Consider the following 18,652-nt stretch of genomic DNA (forward strand, 5'->3'; position numbering starts at 1 on the left):
AATGAGCAGCTGCAATACTAAACCACTGTTCACACGTCATCCAGAGGTATGTCAACCTCTGGTCAGACTTCAAGTTTAGTTTTTTTATTGAAGTTTCTACCCAGCAAGAACACACTAGTATGACTTTCTTCTTGTGGAAATGTTTTGAGTTGAATCTTGTTTAGTTCTGTGTTTGTACAAGTGAGATATTTGACGACTTACAGAGTGATGGGAAGTGGAAATGTGGAGAGGCCAGGTGAATAATGAATGAGGCTTCTTGACTGATGGGCAGTAAAAACTTATGGCAGCACCGATCTCCTCCTTCTTCTCCTCCTCGGATCAATAAACAACATTAAATCCTACTTTTATGCTCCGTATTAATATTTTGCGCTTCAACAATAAATAATGTTAAAGTTGAAACATGAATCACTGAAACGAATCCGGGTATTTCTCAAACTTTTAATCATTGTGAGGCCAAAAATGTCAAGTAAAAAAGTTTAATTACACTTTTCACATAATGTAAAATCATATTAATTGCTCAGTTATTTATATATTAAACATTTTAGAACAGAAAACAAATGTGTCCTGTAATCATATAACCCAGCCAAACAATCACTATGGCTGTGGTCAATACAGCAGCTGCTATAAATGACCAGTCACTCCCAAACAACAGCCTGAGAAATGCAGTACTATTGCATTGTAGCTAATTCAACCTGAGCTCAAACTTCCCTTCAATATCAAGCATTAGCTAATGAGCCTCAGCTGCTGACTGCAGCTGGCCAACAGTAACAGATCTTACACTGGACACTGACTCAGACGTCCTGCAGAAATAAATTAATAGTGTTTGTGGACGTCCTGGATTTAATGACCCCAGTCAGTAGGATGACATCATACATGAAAAAAAAGGCATTACTTAAAGCTAGGCACCTATTCCAGGAAAATAGTCATAGAGGGCCTGATAAGACAAATGCTTCATTTGAGATTAAAAAACATACCAGTGATTAAAAGAAATCTATAAATAGGCATTATTTAGGAAATCAGTATCCACAAAAGATAGGAGAACATGAAAGATTAAGAACCCAAAACTGTGTAAAAAAGAAAAATATCTACTTTATGAATTGGCAGTAACCAGACACACTGGCTATTTCAACATCTTAAAAATACAAAACACACAAAAAAAAAATTATAAAAGCTCCTCCAGCAAACACTCAGATGACAGACATGCTGAAATGCACTTTGATGGATTTCAGCAGAGTACAGCTCCAGACATGGTGTGACGGATCGCCTCTTCAGTGGTCAACCTGGAGCTGAAGACAGGTTGAATTGACAACGATAATGGTACAGCTGTGTGAAAGGATCAGCCAGCTGGTTGATGAGTTCATACAGTCATTTAGTTTTTTTTTTATACAAAAACAAGCTGAATCAGGTAGTTATGGAGTGAAAAAAAAATCCTTCAAAGTAATATTTCTTTGAATTTCTGGCCATCTATGACAGACATGCAGTCGGTGCAAACTGGGTGATGTTTTTAGGGGGGCATTTTAACCGCTGGACTATTCATCACCTGCAAACAGTTTTTTTTTTGTTTTTTTTGGGGGGGGGGGGGGTTGGAAGGTTTCATCTAAACTGTAAGTTAGAGAACAGGTGTTAAGAAGGGACATTCAGAGAGAGAAAAAAAAAGCACATTCAACTGATTAGGAGATTTCAAAAGCCTTCGACCTCATCAGCTGAGTGACGTGCTTAATTTTGTAACACTGTACAAAATGCGGAGCTTGTTCAGGCCGAGCCTCGTCTTTCAGTCCGTCGTTGGAAAATGAGGTGGGCCTCGGTCAATGTCAGCTTCACCACTTAAAAGAGTTTAAGTCAGAGGCAGGTTCACGCGACATTTCTGTCAGGGTCCATGAGCTTGACAAAGATGGCAAATGTTCTTTTTTTCTTTTTTTTTTTTACAGTGACCTTTATGTGCATTTCCTCTGTGGCACAGTGAGCTCTGGTGGGCTTCATTGGTAAAGCAGCAGCAGCAGCAGCAGCAGCAGCAGCAGCAGCAGGGGGAGTGCTGTCGCTACCTAGATGCATCAGGGATGAGTTTCTTAAACCATCGGCCCACGGCCACGTCTACTCTCATCACCAACGTGACCCCGATCAGCAGAGACACACTGCTCACCAGGAACCCTGAGGCCTCAAACATTAACCTGGAATGAGAAAACATGGGAGAGTAACGCATACAAATTTGAAAAGTAATACAGAACTTTATCAAACTCTTACAATATTTAAGAGTAGGAGAGTATTAGAAGTTTCCTACATGTACATGATAACTCTAAATACTCTTTAGTCTGTGTTATAACTCATTGTTTTTGTGCAGGCAACAATAAAAAGAAATCATACCAGCATAGAATTACAATCATTTCAAGACTAGACATTTGTTACGATTTTTAAAAGACTAAATATTTGAAATTCTCTCTAGAAGCAGATCTGTAAATCTGACAGTGGACTTACAGAGAAGCAGACTATTACTAATGTGCATTAACTAAAAAGCCTACATCCAGTACGTGGTTGGCAGTAACTATGGGGCCATACCCTCAAAAGCATTTACTGTTAGTGAGTTTATGTGAGCTGGAAAATCCATTCAGACACTTACTTGGGTGCAAAAACCTTCCACACCATTAGGTGTCTCCTGAGGATAGCAGCTGCACACACTGAGGCAAAGACCTGGGAAGCAGTGCACAGATAGTGACTGGAGGGATGTGATACTATTAACACATGAAGGTGAGACTGAACAAAAGAAAACATAATCACACTAAAATAATAAAACAAGCTGGTGATATCTGAATTTAGCTCTTTGGTTTTTTTTTTTTAAATAAATAAATATCAAATCAGTAATGGTTAGTAACAGGGTGTATATAGATGTAGAAAACACAAAAGCCTTGGGTGTTTTTTGAACGTACCTGGGCCCCGAGTATAAAGAGGTAGCGTGTTGAGAGTTGTAAAAGTGCAGAGCTGAACTGTTGGGGGTTTTCTCTCAGTCTCATCTCCATCACAGCGTCTTCTCCTTCTTCCCCACAAGCTCTGCTTCCCCTGCTGCCCCGTACCTCACACACCAGAGGCCAGAACAACAGCAGCGGGCAGCTCACTGAAGACAACATGGACACAACCACAAATCAGCAAATCAAAGATATAAAACTCTATAGAAATCTCTGGGATAACACATCTCTGCCTACACATTCCATGTTTCAATGTTTCATTTTCAATGTAACAGATGTTGATGGGGAGGTATATATACCGGCCATTTCATTAAAATCACTTAATCTGGATGACATCTTTATTTTATTGTTTTAGATTATAAAATGTGTTTTATATTTTGTTCTAGATGACTGTTATGTTTCCAGTTGTAAAAGCCTTATTCCTCCCAAAAAATGATTTATTTTTTATCACTTTTTAAATACTTTTCGAACTAATTTATCCATTTATCTCAAGCTGCTTTTTTGATAACAACTACTGCACCTGCGAACAAGATGTGTGAGGCAAACGTGTTGAGGGTAACCAGTGAGGCAGGCAGCACGGTGCCAGCGTGTCCATCAGGGAATCCAACAAAGGCAGCACTCCACTGGATGGAGGGGAAGGTGGGAAGGTGACCTGTTGCATGGAAAAACTGGGTGGCAGCCAAGGACCACAACATGACAGGAGTCCAGGGCACAATAAAGCCACCTAAGGGAAATAGTAAGAGGAATGTGAGAAGGGTAAAGATGACACTGACTGCGTCAAAGGGATGAAAAAAACAGAAAGGAAAATCTCACTAGAATTTGTTCCATGCAGGCCGCTGAGGGTAGTGGAGGAGGCGTGGATGTGCAACAGAGCTCCCATTTCAAGCAGCAGCAGTAGGAAGGACACAGCCATGCCCTCTGGGTGCAGCAGCAGAAGACCGATTCCCAGCAGGCCACAAAACAGAAGCAAAGGGGCAGAGTAAACAGTTCCCAGGCCATAGGCTTCCACAGCAGGCCTGCTGTCCACCTCATTGCCCCCACTTAGCTCTCCATCATCCAGGGAACGACGCATGCGCTGGTAGATTTGAGGGATGAGGTGGTGCAACTCAGCTTGGGGGCTAATTCCAGTACTGGCCCGATAGCTGGGCGGGGGTAGAGATGAATTTCTGGCTGTAGTTGCAGTCCTTGTCTTAACAAACACAGTGAGAGGATCGAGCCAGATTAGGAACAGCCCCAGTCCTAGGAGAAGGAAGGCGGTTCTTGGGAGGGCCAGCTGGCCCACGCTGATCAGCTCAGCAAGATTCCTGAAGCTGTCCTCTGGAGTGGCACTAACAGCCCAGTGGAGCCCCAGGCATACAGACAGCAGTGGTAGGATCCAGCGGGCAGTGAACACAGTCCCCCCTGAGGAGTTCAGGTTACCATAGTGACGGAGGCAGCGTCTCAGCAGGTAAGTCCACAAGCCAAGGGAAAAGACAGAGAGGATGTAGTGGAGGTTCTTCAGCTGGGCATCCTGCAACCGGGAAAGAGGGGACAGGAAGGGGGATGGGCGGCAGTAGCCCTGTTCTTCTCGACAGCCATGGAAGGAGAGGGAAAGGTAGAGGCTGCCAACAAGAAGTCCTAAGAAGGCTAGGAGGGTGCTGCTCTCTTTCCTCACAGTAGACGGGGGCAAGGCTGCAGCAGGAAGGAGCCCTGCAGGTTTCAGAGGGTCGTGGCTGGGGGGCAGAAGCAGACCATCCCAGTTGAGATGGATGGGAATATAGAGAGCCAGAGAGAACACCAGAAAGGTCACAACACGGCCTTCAGCGATCACATAGCTATCTGAGAGCAGAGAGGCACAGCGCAGGAGCGGCACCAGGAGAGGCGGGACGAGAAAGTGGCGCAGGGACAGCCAGCTAGCAAACTTTTTAGATCCGTTCTTTGCGACAGTTATAGTCCTGGATTGACGTGCCCAGCGGAGAAAGAGCAGCTCAGAGCAGAGGGCAGCAGCTGCCAGGCACCACACAACATCAATGTAACCCTGTGTGAGCAGCTGACCAGCAGCCACACAAACTCCTGCTGTGAGAGCCACCACGGCCGGGGCCTTAAGTCCCGGACCATTCTCACTGATTAACACGAGGGACAGCTCAGACAGGATGAAACAAGTCAAGCAGGCAAATGCCAGGACAGCTAAACCCGCTGCCATCTTGGTTGGGTTGAATTGAGCCCAGGTAGCTCTGCAGGTGTCTCTGACAGACGTGAGGTAAGCCTGCAGGGAGGCGGCCAGCTGCGGGGAGGATGAGCGGCCCTCCCTGACCATGGTGAGGTACTCAGAGGACAGGTGGGAGAATTCTTCCTTCAGCTTAGAGAGGTTCTCGGGTGAGATGTCTTTGGCCATGCTTGAGTAAGTCTCCAGGAAACGGTTGACCTGCAGAAACAGAATGGTCACATGAGGTGATGTGCTCAGGGAAACGTGAGGTCTGAAGCTTTTTCTGTGTGGAGACATTAAACAACACACAGCACCAACTGAGCAGAGTACCTGTTTAGCATTGATCCACAGTGCCTCCAGCTGGCTGAAACCTCCAACTGCACCATGTGTCTGCTCATGAGGAGGGAACACAGGCAGGAGAACCTGGCCCACACTGCTGTAAGGGATGGGAACTCCCAGCAGGAGAGCCAGGGTGGGCACCAGGTCTGTTTGAGGGACCACATCTGGTTCACTCTATAAACAGGAGACAATAAAAGACTGGTGGTTAGATTACTACTCAGTTTTTCTGAGATTTAAAGGGTAAACTATAAAATGATTTGAAAGATGAAACAACTAAATACCCCCTTAAAAATAAAACGTTCATTCATAAGCAATACAACATTATCTTGCACATTTTAAAACGTGTGCTGCTACAGCCTTATTCGTTCTTGTATGACCAGTATCTGAAGGTGGCTAATGTTAGCCTTAGTTAGCAAACTTTACATAGATGCTGTCTTTAGGAGGCGTTCTCTGCTATTGCTTTAAAAGCAGGGTAGTGTAGTGGTGACGCCTGGATTAAAAGATGTCTAACAACTCCCGGTTGACACAAGAAACCACTGCATTCATCTTTGAATAGCATCCGGTGCAAACTAGGCTCCTCTTCAGTAAGAGTTATTTGCTAATGCATTTATTGAGCTCTTACCTTTTTTAGGCAAAGTTCTGGTTTAGCTGCGTGTTGTAACCAAGCTTATATATAATAAATAAATAACTCTAAACTAAAGCAGCCAGCCTGTTCAGCATCAACATTTATTTATACAATTGGTGAAAGTGTTTATTCCTGTCTTAAAATATAATATAATAATAAAATATATCCTGTTCTTAAAATAATAATCTCTCTTTCCTTGTAATAGTGGTATATACTGCGTACTTAATCTAACCCATGGTTTTCACAGTCTTTTATGTAATTCCCCAATTACACTGCAATTATGAAAATGTGCGCTGAAGTTCATTTTACTGCTGTGAGATCGACTTTCATCCCTGAAAACGGCTGAGACCTCCTGCCAGCATCCATTTAGAAGATTCAGGGAGCTGCACAGCATGGAGAGAAATCCTCATGCATGGAAAGGATTGATGGTTCATTTTTTAACGACAAAAACTCAGCTGATTTGGCAAGCTATATATGATGTAAACAGAAATGTTACATACAACAACAAGGTTAAAAGTCATAAAATATATAACAAGCCATACGTTTCAGTATCTTACAATGGTTCTTTTGAAGCTCATTTTTAAACACTAGGAGCAATTTGAACATATTGAATGTTACTTTAAAAGAGTTTAAATGTCTCTTAATACAGTTCAGTGTTTCCCCTATATGCATCTAGCAGCAGAGATGCACCGCTGCTGAAATATGACCTCCACTGCTGGGCTCCAGCTTCTCTCCTTAGAAACTAACATTGTATTAAATCTGCTACAGAATCAAATGTGAGCATCGTTTTGAAATAAATTATTCATTTTCTTTGGTAAATTTCTGACTCCTCTTGTCTTTTGCCATTACTTAGGACCCGGGTTATGACAATAGGTTGGTTGATTATTTTGTCCAATAAATGTTAATAATTATTTTAAAGAAAATATATCTTTTTTTAAATTGCACGCAACTAAAACATTGTTCCACTTCACCTCCGCTGCCACAACTCCAACCTTGGGGAAACACTGCAGTTGTAAATTAAAGTTAATGATTTGTGTCTGTGAACATTTTATTCATGTACACTTTGACTGATACGCTGCTCTAAAAAAAATAAAGGAGATCTTTATCTAAACAGTATGTCACCAAATCAGTTGAACTTCAGGGATTAGATCTGTCCATTTAGGAAGCTGAAGGGATTGTGAACAACTTCATCAGCTTTGGTTCAAATTAAAGTGACAACAAGTGCAATAGAGAGGCAAAAGCAAGACAATCCCCCCCCCCCCCCTCCTCCCAAAAGGGAATGATTTCTGCATGTGGTGCCCTCAGAGAATTGCCTTTGTGTATGCCGGTGTATGTCATCAGTTCCTGGATGACAAAAGGATTGGTGCCATTGACTGGCCCTCTTGTTCCCCTGATCTAAATCCAACTGAGCACCGATGGGACGTTACAGAGACTGTCCAGGAGCTCACTGACGCCCTGATCGAGGTGAGGCCAAGCCCAGACGTTGTCAGGAGTGCATACAGGTCGAATGGGCCCATACACACTCCTGAGACACACCATGAGTTTCATATTATGACTTGATAAAAATCATGAATGTTGGATCAGCCTGAGATTTTAAATTGTCACTTAGATTTCTGGTGTGATTTTGAATCCAGCCCTCAATTGAGTAATGGTAATGGTTTTGTTCTCAACAAATCTTCAGTTCACATCAGCAAAGATTTTCAACTTTCAAATGTTCAAGATCTGATGTGTGATCAAGTGTTCCCTTCAAAGGAAATCCTGTGTCAGGAGCCAAGAATGGGCTTTTTATTTGCTAAACTTCTATTACCATTTATTATACAATGTTTTATCACTGCTGATTATTACTACTTAAAAATAGAACTTCATCACTTTCTAAGATCGTATGCTTATTGGGAATTTTATATCTTAAGAAATGATTCCTTCAGTCATTTGCCACAAACATTCCCTTTAGCCACTTAAGCCAATCCAACAGGGCCACACGTTTTTCTTTCCATTGGGTAACAGACAACACAAAAAATACTTTCTTGCACATCTAACTGTTAACACAGGGTCTGCTGTACTGACCTGGGAGGGCGGTCCAGGAAACAGAGGGGAAGGACTGTAGAGGAAAATAGCAGCATCAGTCTCCTTCTGACTTTCTCCTCCATGATCCCCAGTGTCTGTCATCCCATGATCTCCCATTACCACCAGCAGGGTGTCGTTTTGTAGACGGTCAATCACAGATCTGGAAGAGAAGTAAGAATACATGGTCTTAAGGGTCTAAAAAGAGATTATTTAGGGTTCCTAATATCACAATTCATGATTTATTTGATGGGGAGATTTAGCTTTACTCTTTCAATTATTATTCAAAATTCCTCTCTGATGATGTAATGTTTTCTATCATTTAGATAAGTATGACACATCATTATTTAGTTGAGTATCTTAAAACAACAGTGGCAGGTGATGTCTACAGTACTACAGGTGCACTATGACAGCAGAAGATGGTGATGCAGCTGGGGGATGATGTGAAACATGCTCATAGCAGCTGCACTGTTGTCTGACCTGATGACTTCATCCATCTGGGCCAGCTTGTCTGCCATGGCCGGGTGGTCGGGACCAAACCTGTGACCACAGTGATCCACTCCGAGGAAATGGGCAACCAGGACATCCCAATCATCCCCCACCACTGTCAAAACCAACAGCAAGTGACGGAGAGATGTGAAGCACAAGTAAATTACAAGAACGAAATCCAAAAGTACACCAATGTGTTTGTCATGATCATGGAGTTATAAAAATCATATTGAGTAGAGACATACTAGTTGTGTAGAGGTGCTGGAGGATCCCGTTGTCCACCGTATGTAGATCCTTCACATTGAAAGAAGGGAATGGCAGAGAGCGGTGGAACTTCTTAGGAAAAAGATTCTCCCAGGTGTCGTCGCCCATGAACACAACTCTTTTGCCTGTGAGAGAGTTCACATTGAAAAAGAACAAAATGAAATGCTTCAAGACCATTCTCCATCATTTTTACTTGTAGTAAATTTGTAGTGAATTTAAAAGGCATTATCATACAGTTTGTTAAACTGATTGTTATACTCAGCAGCTCTTTAATAAAGTTAGTTTTAAAGCAGCCTTCTGGCTAACTTTGCAGAGTCGAACACAAGTTCAAAATCCAACAACAGGTTTTTTTCCCTTTCAACTCAAAGTTCTAAAATTCACCGTAGCAGCCATATCAGTAAACTTTACATTTTTACTTCATAGATTAGTATCAGCCTCTGTAATCCAATGTACTGTAGATAAAAGGGGCGGCTGTGGCTCAGTTGGTAGAGTCTTAGCCTCTCAACCAGAAGGTCGAGGGTTTGATCCCCAGCTGAGCAACATGTCCGATGCAAGACACTTAACCCCGCATTGCTCCCCCTGCTTCGGTGGTGGTGTATGAATGGATAGGTGAGGTACTTACTCTCTGATGTACGTCGCTTTGGATAAAAGCGTCTGCTAAGTGAATTGTAACATGGTAACAAAAGGACAACAACCTTTATAGCACTTTAGTTGCTCTTTGTACACTCAGCCTGTAGGAATATGTATTTACCCTGACACTGTAACAGATTTGTCATGTTCACATGTCTTGCAGGAAGTATTGCTGTGTAACTACTCACCCACTTGACCAAACTGGTGGATGAGATTGTCCTCCAGTATGGCACTGGATGCAAAGTTATTGCCCACATCGACGAAAGTAGGCAGAGAACCTGTAGTGAAGCCCTTGATCCTCTGCATGGTGGTCGTAGGAGGGTCGGCACGAAACGGGTACAGGCGGCTATGGAGAGGCCTGGATGACACCGTCTCCTCCAGCACAGGCAGCTTGTTCTCGTAGGGACGGGGCTCCGTGTTGTTCGGGTCGAAACGGGCAAAGTCAATCTTGAGGGCGTCGATAATGAGGAGCACGACCTTTCGGAAACGCGGCTCGGCGCGGCAGAAGTCCGCCGGCTCGTCTCCGGGCTGCAGCACGTCTCCGCAGGTACTGGTCCTGTTCACCTCCAGCCGAACAAGAAGAAACCCTCCCACGAACAGGTAGAGGCCCACAAAGTACACCGCACACAGCCACAGGAGCAGAGACAGCACCGGGAGCCTCTTCATCCTTCACACACACAACACAGGTCTTTCTCACCAATAAAACAAAGTCAAGAGAAGACACCTGCAACACAAGATGCTAATGGTATCTACGGATACCTTGACACAAACCTCAACTTCCAGAGAAACCTACATACAACACCTGTCCGACGTTGTTCTGACGTGCCAGGTGTTATTAATTAACTCACTAGCTAACACAGGAGACGGTTAATAAGTTAATGCTGTTAGCCACAGCTAGCTTGCATAGCTCTTGTTACTGACCTTGCAGCTGTGGGCTTTTCGTCCTCTCCCGACCGGAGGGCAGGTGTGTGAATGTGTGTGTTAACAACACCGGTACAGGTGCATCAGGTAAACAGAGAACAAGGGTACACAGCGCTCACCTTCATTGGTACTCCATTACAATGAGATTAGAAAACTGGTGACAGATAGGAACTTAAGCGTGCATGCAACCCGGCGGATATACGTGGCGGACGTTTTTAATGTAACACATTTTTAGAGAGCGTTTTTGCCCTCGTTTTATTCTTACAGGCAAAAACGACGTTGCGCTCAGCTGTGTGCAGTCTATGGATGTGGTAAAGGAAAACAAAGGCTCAATATTGCAAAACAAAGTCTATGTCAAAAAATTGCTCTTTCCAATCTAAACTGGGTACGACAACCCCAAAATAATAATTGAAATAAAAAATGATTCAGGAGAGACGAGCAAGAGTAGGGGTACGTTATAAGTTGCTAACTACAATCAATTCAATTCTCTTTGACTGTTAGAACTGTTGAAAAAAATATCAACTGATTGAATGTATCTTCAATAAAATTAATAAAGGAATAGTATTTTTACTTGCTGACAGTACATATAGGTCCACATCGTCTTCAAGGCAAAGCTGAGGGCATAAACTCCCTGGTGTAAAAAGCTGCCTTTTTTTTTACTTGAGCGACACATTTTTTATATATTTCTGGGCAAACAGACTTTACAAACTTTATTTTTTTATTTTCATAGTAATTTAATATTGCTAAACTTAAACAGTGAACTAGATCATACTGGGCAACTTTAACATACTTCAAATCATTCTGTAAGTTAAATGATTTCCAAACTCCAGCTGTTTTTCATTCATTTTTCTATACAAATTGTCTTAGTTTTTTTTTCAACACAAGTGCTTCATAACAGCATATTCCGCCAAACTGTAAACCTACTGAACTCTGCAAGTGTCAGAGTGCCAGTTTCACTTTTGCATTACTGTTATTTTTCATAAACCTTTAAGCTTTATGGAAATTGACAAACTTTTTACAGAGAAGCATGAAACGTAATAAATACATACCCATAAGACATACGAGGTGAAAACAAAAAACACAAAAACATTTGCTCTGAAGGCTGACTTTCTATACTTGTTTGTGGATGGGAGTTATTTCTGAATGATTTCAAAGCAGACAACTTCTCATGAATGTCCTGGGACAGGTACTGGATTAGTTCTTTCAGGGAAACAATATATAGTAATCTAACATGGGCCAAGTTTTAAATAAACTACACTCTGGGAAACTTTCTACAATTCTGATGCATCCTGCCGGACGTCTTATGTAGCTGCATGAAGTTGCTGGTCCCAAAAAAGCTGAAGACGGTTGAAAAATTGTCACTGACGCCTGCAAACTATCTGTTTCACAGCAGAGGGCTCACCAAAGCTATGTTTTATTACCACATTAACACTAATGAGCCTGAAGAACCAGAACAGTTATTTGGACCAGCCCTTGGAAAAAATGCAAAAGGATAAAACACTGTAACCCCCCATGGGTCTGTGAAGAAATACATATACCCAAGGTTTTAAATTGCGCAAAAATAACTTTATGCAAAGAAACCATGTCCTGCATAATATCCATGTCTTACATGTTCATCTACTGGCATCAGTGAAAGATAAACCCCTTCAAACTCTTCATTTTGTTAGCCTGCCAAAATCTTGGGTAAGACTTTATTTGACTAAAGGCTGCTGTCAAACTCCAATTGTACAATTCTGAACATAAACAACGGTCAGTTAACATTTAATATCCTGCTTTCAAAAGGACACTAAGGCAGTTTGATGAAGTGTCTCCGTTTGCCTGCCGTCAGAAGGTATGAGCTCAGAGACTGTTCAACATAATCTGCTTCTGTGTCTTTTGTTACTGCTCCGAGTTCATTCACTGAGTTGCTGTTATTGGGTTGATGTAGACTGCTTCACATGCTCTTCGCTCTTTTTCTCCACCGCTGCTTTCTGGTTCGTCTTTGCCAATGTGCCATAAATGCTCATAGCCTGCATTCAGGGGGAAAACACAATGTAAGCCATTACTGCCCTGGCTCAAGACAATCAAAGTAATAAACTATTTATGAATTCCAGATAGAAAATACCTGTGTGACCATTCCGGTAATGTCGCCGGAATTGGAGGGCAGAAGGATGGTGTTGGACTCTTTGGCGAGGTTGGAGAAAGCAGACACGTACTGCTCGGCCACACTCAGAGAAGCGGCTGCATTTCCATTCTGTACAATAAACAACAAAAACAACATTAGAATGAAACCTTTCACTTATATTAACAACACTCTTATCAAAAACTGAAAAACAAGAAACAGGCCTCACATGTTCAGTCAGAGCCTCTGACAGCACACAAATAGCTTTTGCCTTCGCTTCTGCTTTTGCCATGATGGCTTGGGCCTCACCTGGAGAAAATACAGTGATACAATCAGTGACAAACAACATAATCATTTAATACATACAAGTTATTCAAGTACTTTTATCCCATCAGCCTCTGCCTTAAATATTTAGTCACACAACAGAGCAACAGATACTTTAGAAAAAACAAGAACATAATGCTTTGATGTAACTGCTGTTTTAAAACGACTAAACTAGGTTTCTAAGTGCACCCACCAGCCGCTTTATTGATGTTTTCAGCCTTTTCACCCTCTGATGCCAGAATCTGAGCTTGTTTTTGACCCTCTGCGACGTTAATGGCTGCTTCCCTCGTCCCTTCAGACTCCAGCACTGTGGCTCTCTTCTTCCGTTCCGCCTCCACCTGAACAGATGTTTTAAATGTGCATCAAAACATTCTCTTCTCTCTGTCTAGAGTCTAATCAGTACCGTGCTTGATTTCAAAGTGGCTTGCGACTTGTTACCATAGTAACTATCCCCTCACCTGCATCTGCATGGATTCCTTGACACGAGGCGGAACGTGTATATCTTTGATTTCATAACGAAGACACCGGATTCCCCAATCATCTGAAGCCTGGTTGATGGAATGGACGATGTTGGAGTTCAGGCACTCCCTTTCCTGAAAGATAAACGTACATTTAATCACTAGAAGTGCAAACGATACCTTTCCTTATGAGTCTGCAGTAAATAAAAAGTGAGATCCAGCTCATCGTTACCCTGAACACTTTGTCCAGTGTGAGTTTTCCCAGTTCTGACCTCATGGTGGTCTGTGCCAACTGTGTGACTGCATACTCTGGATCCTCCACACCGTAGCTGGCCTGGTAACAAACAGAATAAAAGATTCAAATGACAACACTTTGATGAGAGTAAAACAACACAATGGAGCTGACGATCATTCATGCATGTAAAAGAGAACCAAACTGCGTACCTTAAAGGGGTCCAGGATCCTTAAGTAGAGCACTCCATCAATCTGTAGTGTTACATTATCTGAAAAATAAGGCATCGATTTATATATATTACACAAGCTAAGCTGTATGTTACTGATGGAGAGTTTGGTATTTTAATAATCCTTTACCTAGAGATACTGCAGACTGCTCTGGGACATCAATAACGATCTCTTTGAGACTTTGCACATAGCGAACTCGGTCAAGTAAAGGTATGAGGAAGTTTAAACCCTACAAATAAAAGAGAAGGGTTATTGGACCATAGCGTTCAGTTGTGGGATACGACACTATTGCTCGACCTCTTTGAACTGAAATGTGTCAAAAGAGTTCAGTCGTTGTACCGGCTCCAAGATCCGATGGAAGCGACCCATTCTCTCAACCACCCAGGCTTCCTGTTGGGGCACAAACAGGACCACGGTGTTCATGGGGAGGCTGGACGCCCATCGCTGCTGGGCTGGTGTGATCCACAACCTCGGTGCTGTGCACTGGCTTTGCTATAAACAGACACGACAAAATGACATCAGAGTTACAGAGATTCATCTTAATGAAGGAATTGTATGTTCAAATGTTAGAAGTATGTACCTCTTTAAGGACTTTACCAATGTTTTACTAAAAGATATATAAAACAATAAAAAAGTTTATAGTTTAAGTTGTTTTCTAACATGTTTAGCTTGTGCTCATCTTGTTTGTTGAACTCTTTCTAATTTACTGTTTAGCTGACATTCTCTATGCTATGTAAATGTATGCACAGACACGTTGTATTGTATAAAAGTGAAACTATATAAATATATAGAACTAAAGGCCTAGCTACATGACAGTACATCTTTAACATGTCACTGAGTGCTCAGCTAAAAGTCATTCATATATTTCTACCTAGAGCCGCTCGGTGATCATTCTGAAGTGTCAGTTAAATGAATGTTAAAAGTCCTCTTCTCAAAGCCTGAGCAGAGAGGTGTCTGCAGGTTGAAGGAGCACACAGTCCGGATATTGTTTCATTATTTTAGAGTTACCTTCAGAAGAGCTCCGCCGGCCCGACACAGAGTCCGTAACATCCTTTAAATGTAGAGAAATGATTGAAGACGGTTCAGACTCGTTCACTGGACACTTATCAAACTCTACTCATGTGTAGTGTGACCCTTGCTGCTGGTTCAGGAAATGAAAGTTACATCAGTGGTGCAGCGGTGAAAGGTGCCGTGCTGGATACTAGAGCCGAACGGATATGGTTCCGCTTGCAACATAAACGCAGCATCTACATCTAAAGATCTACAGCGACTATTACCACGATTATTCTGAACACTTAGGAGCCTAACAGTCTGAGAACATAAAGAAACTCAGACCTGTTGTTTTCTAAGGAGCCCTGGAGGTGACATGAGATATATTAAATAGATTTTGTTAACAGCTTAGCAGCAGCAGTGTGGACCATGTGTAGGCGGCTCAACGATGTGTTGCTAAGACAGGTAGTGAATTACAGTAGACAAGTCTTCATGAAACAAAGGTATAATTAATCATCTGTAGCTCAGCTCTGAAAACTACGGAGCCCTGGAGGTGACATGTTTTTTTTTTATCTCGCACGCACGACATAGTATCTCGCACGCGCGAGTTACTATCTCGCACGTGCGACTTACTGTATCTCACTTGCACTCTGGCTCAAAGGATTAGAGGAATTGTATGAAGGTAGATATGTTGCAAAATGTAAGAGCTTGTAGAATGAGATGTGAGCTTGTAGAATGAGATGTGAGAGCTTGTAGAATGACATGTGAGAGCTTGTAGAATGAGATGTGAGAGCTTGTAGAATGTGATGTGAGAGCTTGTAGAATGTGATGTGAGAGCTTGTAGAATGTGATGTGAGCTTGTAGAATGAGATGTGAGAGCTTGAAGAATGTGATGTGAGCTTGTAGAATGAGATGTGAGAGCTTGTAGAATGAGATGTGAGAGCTTGTAGAATGAGATGTGAGAGCTTGAAGAATGTGATGTGAGCTTGTAGAATGAGATGTGAGAGCTTGTAGAATGAGATGTGAGAGCTTGTAGAATGAGATGTGAGAGCTTGTAGAATGAGATGTGAGCTTGTAGAATGACATGTGAGAGCTTGTAGAATGACATGTGAGAGCTTGTAGAATGTGATGTGAGCTTGTAGAATGAGATGTGAGAGCTTGTAGAATGAGATGTGAGAGCTTGTAGAATGAGATGTGAGCTTGTAGAATGACATGTGAGAGCTTGTAGAATGAGATGTGAGCTTGTAGAATGACATGTGAGAGCTTGTAGAATGAGATGTGAGCTTGTAGAATGAGATGTGAGAGCTTGTAGAATGAGATGTGAGCTTGTAGAATGACATGTGAGAGCTTGTAGAATGACATGTGAGCTTGTAGAATGAGATGTGAGAGCTTGTAGAATGAGATGTGAGAGCTTGTAGAATGTGATGTGTGAGCTTGTAGAATGAGATGTGTGAGCTTGTAGAATGAGATGTGAGAGCTTGTAGAATGAGATGTGAGAGCTTGTAGAATGAGATGTGAGAGCTTGTAGAATGAGATGTGAGAGCTTGAAAAAGTGAACTTGTATGTAAAAATCATAATTTACTCAGATTTTTAAAAAATAACTTGTGCCTATTATCTTTTACAACCATAACTCTCCAATTACAACTTCTCAAATCTTCACAAACTACTTTTCTCGCGTGAATCTGCGCTGCTTGAGTTTTGCAACACATTTTGACGTCTCGTCTGTAGCAAAACAAATTTGTACTTGTAGAAATGCCCCCCTCCCCCCCGCTCTCCCGTGTGTGGGGGGGGGGGGGAGGGGGGATTGACCAATCAGAAGGGAGGAATTGCAGGTACCGGGGTGAAGATGGTTTCATATTTGACAGTCGCCTGTGTTCGCGTCAATTACCTTCAATAGCTCCGAGTCAAAGCCTCGATTTCTCACAGTTTGGGGATATGTTGGAGAGCAGATTAAGGCAGACGTTTCACAGTTTTGATAAACTTCAAATAACCAAAAATGACGATGCAGCTGGGAGCGCAAAGAACTGAATGTCTGTCCAACGCGCCGGTGACTATAGGCGGAGTTAGGGACCGTCGTAACAACTTTCACAGCTCATAGTTTGTGAAGAAGGCCATTAACAAATGCCTTAATACCATTAGTTGTGAGAGGATGTCCAGGACACATGAGAGGTGATTTGATGTCAATAAAATCAAAAATTAGAAATCTACTGAGATTATAACCTTGAAATGTGCTTATTTAAGGCAATATGTCATTGATAATGATGATTTGCAGAGTTATTTTTATTTTTATTTATTTTTATTTTGTATTCATTGGTCTGAAATGTTAAGGGCTGTCACCTTCTATAATAGCGATGGATTGAGATGTCTATGTTGAAAAACAAAGAAGTTATTGAATATTGAAATGAGCTGTATTGCACTTTTACGACGGTCCCTAACTCCGCCTATAGTCACCGGCGCGTTGGACAGACATTCAGTTATTTGCGCTCCCAGCTGCATCGTCATTTTTGGTTATTTGAAGTTTATCAAAACTGTGAAACGTCTGCCTTAATCTGCTCTCCAACATATCCCCAAACTGTGAGAAATCGAGGCTTTGACTCTGAGCTATTGACGGTAATCGACGCGAACACAGGCGACTGTCAAATATGAAACCATCTTCACCCCGGTACCTGCAATTCCTACCTTCTGATTGGTCAATTCCCCCTCCCCACACACACACGGGAGAGCGGGGGGGGAGGGGGGCATTTCTACAAGTACAAATTTGTTTTGCTACAGACGTCTCGCAAAATGTGTTGCAAAACTCAAGCAGCGCAGATTCACTCGAGAAAAGTAGTTTGTGAAGATTTGAGAAGTTGTAATTGGAGAGTTGTGGTAGAAAAAGATAATAGGCACAAGTTATTAAAAAAAAAATCTGAGTAAATTGTGATTTTTACATACAAGTTCACTTTTTCAAGCTCTCATCACATTCTACAAGCTCTCACATCTCATTCTACAAGCTCACACATCTCATTCTACAAGCTCTCATCTCATTCTACAAGCTCACATCTCATTCTACAAGCTCACATCTCATTCTACAAGCTCTCACATCTCATTCTACAAGCTCACATCTCATTCTACAAGCTCTCACATCTCATTCTACAAGCTCTCACATCTCATTCTACAAGCTCACATCTCATTCTACAAGCTCACATCTCATTCTACAAGCTCTCATGTCATTCTACAAGCTCTCACATCTCATTCTACAAGCTCACATCTCATTCTACAAGCTCTCACATTTTGCAACATATCTACCTTCATAGAATTGCCACTGACAAAAATGGATGTAGGGAGTGGGGAGTATGAGTTAGGAGTCATCAGTTTTGTTTACCTGTGCTTGAATGCAGTCTGGAGAAAGATGGTTGATCATTCATTGTAATATTCATTGTTTTTCATGTTTGGCATGCATGTTCTTTTACTGCGGTTCTGCCAATAGCACTCTGTTCAATAGTCTGTTATTTAACTTGGCTTTGAGTTAAGCTTTTTTACTTAAATGCTATTTCAACCGGTCTGAATGGTCTAGTGTGTTAATACCATATAACTAGCACATTTGCAGTATTTGGAGGTGTCTCCTATGAAGATAAAGTATCAAGTTGACTAAACGCTATTTCCGTACCTCTAGAGTGTAGAAATTGAACCAAATGGATTACAAATGGGTAAGGGTACATGTATGGTAATTACACACAATGTTTTATTAATGAAATAAAAAGTTTGAAACACATTATACAGTGACAAATCCAGAGGTAGACACTCAGTCAACTCAAGGTCTTACAGTAATACATAGCTGCATGTTACAGGTGTGAAGTCACAGCA

The 18,652-nt window shown here is 41.9% G+C and overlaps 2 protein-coding genes across 2 annotated transcripts; both read right to left on the minus strand.

Moving 5' to 3' along the window:
* Positions 1 to 418: 418 nt before the first annotated feature.
* On the minus strand, positions 419 to 10,687 carry pigo (phosphatidylinositol glycan anchor biosynthesis, class O). Its single transcript, XM_061062042.1, has 10 exons — positions 9,739 to 10,687; positions 8,902 to 9,045; positions 8,648 to 8,771; positions 8,171 to 8,330; positions 5,473 to 5,655; positions 3,771 to 5,361; positions 3,478 to 3,681; positions 2,922 to 3,106; positions 2,615 to 2,685; positions 419 to 2,168 (listed from the first exon to the last, which is right to left on the minus strand). The coding sequence occupies exons 1-10, from the start codon at positions 10,214 to 10,216 to the stop codon at positions 2,039 to 2,041; spliced, it is 3,270 nt and encodes a 1,089-aa protein (XP_060918025.1). The 5' UTR covers positions 10,217 to 10,687; the 3' UTR covers positions 419 to 2,038.
* Positions 10,688 to 11,168: 481 nt separating this feature from the next.
* Positions 11,169 to 15,003, minus strand: stoml2 (stomatin (EPB72)-like 2). The gene is made up of 10 exons (XM_061062043.1): positions 14,825 to 15,003; positions 14,156 to 14,308; positions 13,946 to 14,045; positions 13,799 to 13,857; positions 13,587 to 13,688; positions 13,355 to 13,489; positions 13,090 to 13,234; positions 12,802 to 12,881; positions 12,576 to 12,704; positions 11,169 to 12,480 (listed from the first exon to the last, which is right to left on the minus strand). Exons 1-10 carry the CDS (start codon positions 14,864 to 14,866, stop codon positions 12,382 to 12,384), a joined length of 1,044 nt encoding a protein of 347 aa, XP_060918026.1. The 5' UTR covers positions 14,867 to 15,003; the 3' UTR covers positions 11,169 to 12,381.
* Positions 15,004 to 18,652: the final 3,649 nt, after the last annotated feature.

Source organism: Labrus mixtus, chromosome 17, assembly GCF_963584025.1.
Source record: "Labrus mixtus chromosome 17, fLabMix1.1, whole genome shotgun sequence".
In the NCBI taxonomy this organism is placed as follows: Eukaryota; Metazoa; Chordata; class Actinopteri; order Labriformes; family Labridae; genus Labrus; species Labrus mixtus.

What these genes read in the sequence shown, in the direction of transcription:
- stoml2 (XM_061062043.1), bottom strand. Translation starts at nt 14,866, where the DNA reads ATGTTACGGACTCTGTGTCGGGCCGGCGGAGCTCTTCTGAAG. An exon ending in CCGGCGGAGCTCTTCTGAAG is followed by an intron (nt 14,309 to 14,824) that starts GTAACTCTAAAA and finishes GTCTGTTTATAG; the next exon opens with CAAAGCCAGTGCACAGCACC. An exon ending in TCCATCGGATCTTGGAGCCG is followed by an intron (nt 14,046 to 14,155) that starts GTACAACGACTG and finishes TTTTATTTGTAG; the next exon opens with GGTTTAAACTTCCTCATACC.
- pigo (XM_061062042.1), bottom strand. Translation starts at nt 10,216, where the DNA reads ATGAAGAGGCTCCCGGTGCTGTCTCTGCTCCTGTGGCTGTGTGCGGTG. An exon ending in CCACCAGTTTGGTCAAGTGG is followed by an intron (nt 9,046 to 9,738) that starts GTGAGTAGTTAC and finishes ACTCTCTCACAG; the next exon opens with GCAAAAGAGTTGTGTTCATG. An exon ending in TGTGGATCAATGCTAAACAG is followed by an intron (nt 5,362 to 5,472) that starts GTACTCTGCTCA and finishes CTGTTTCTGCAG; the next exon opens with GTCAACCGTTTCCTGGAGAC.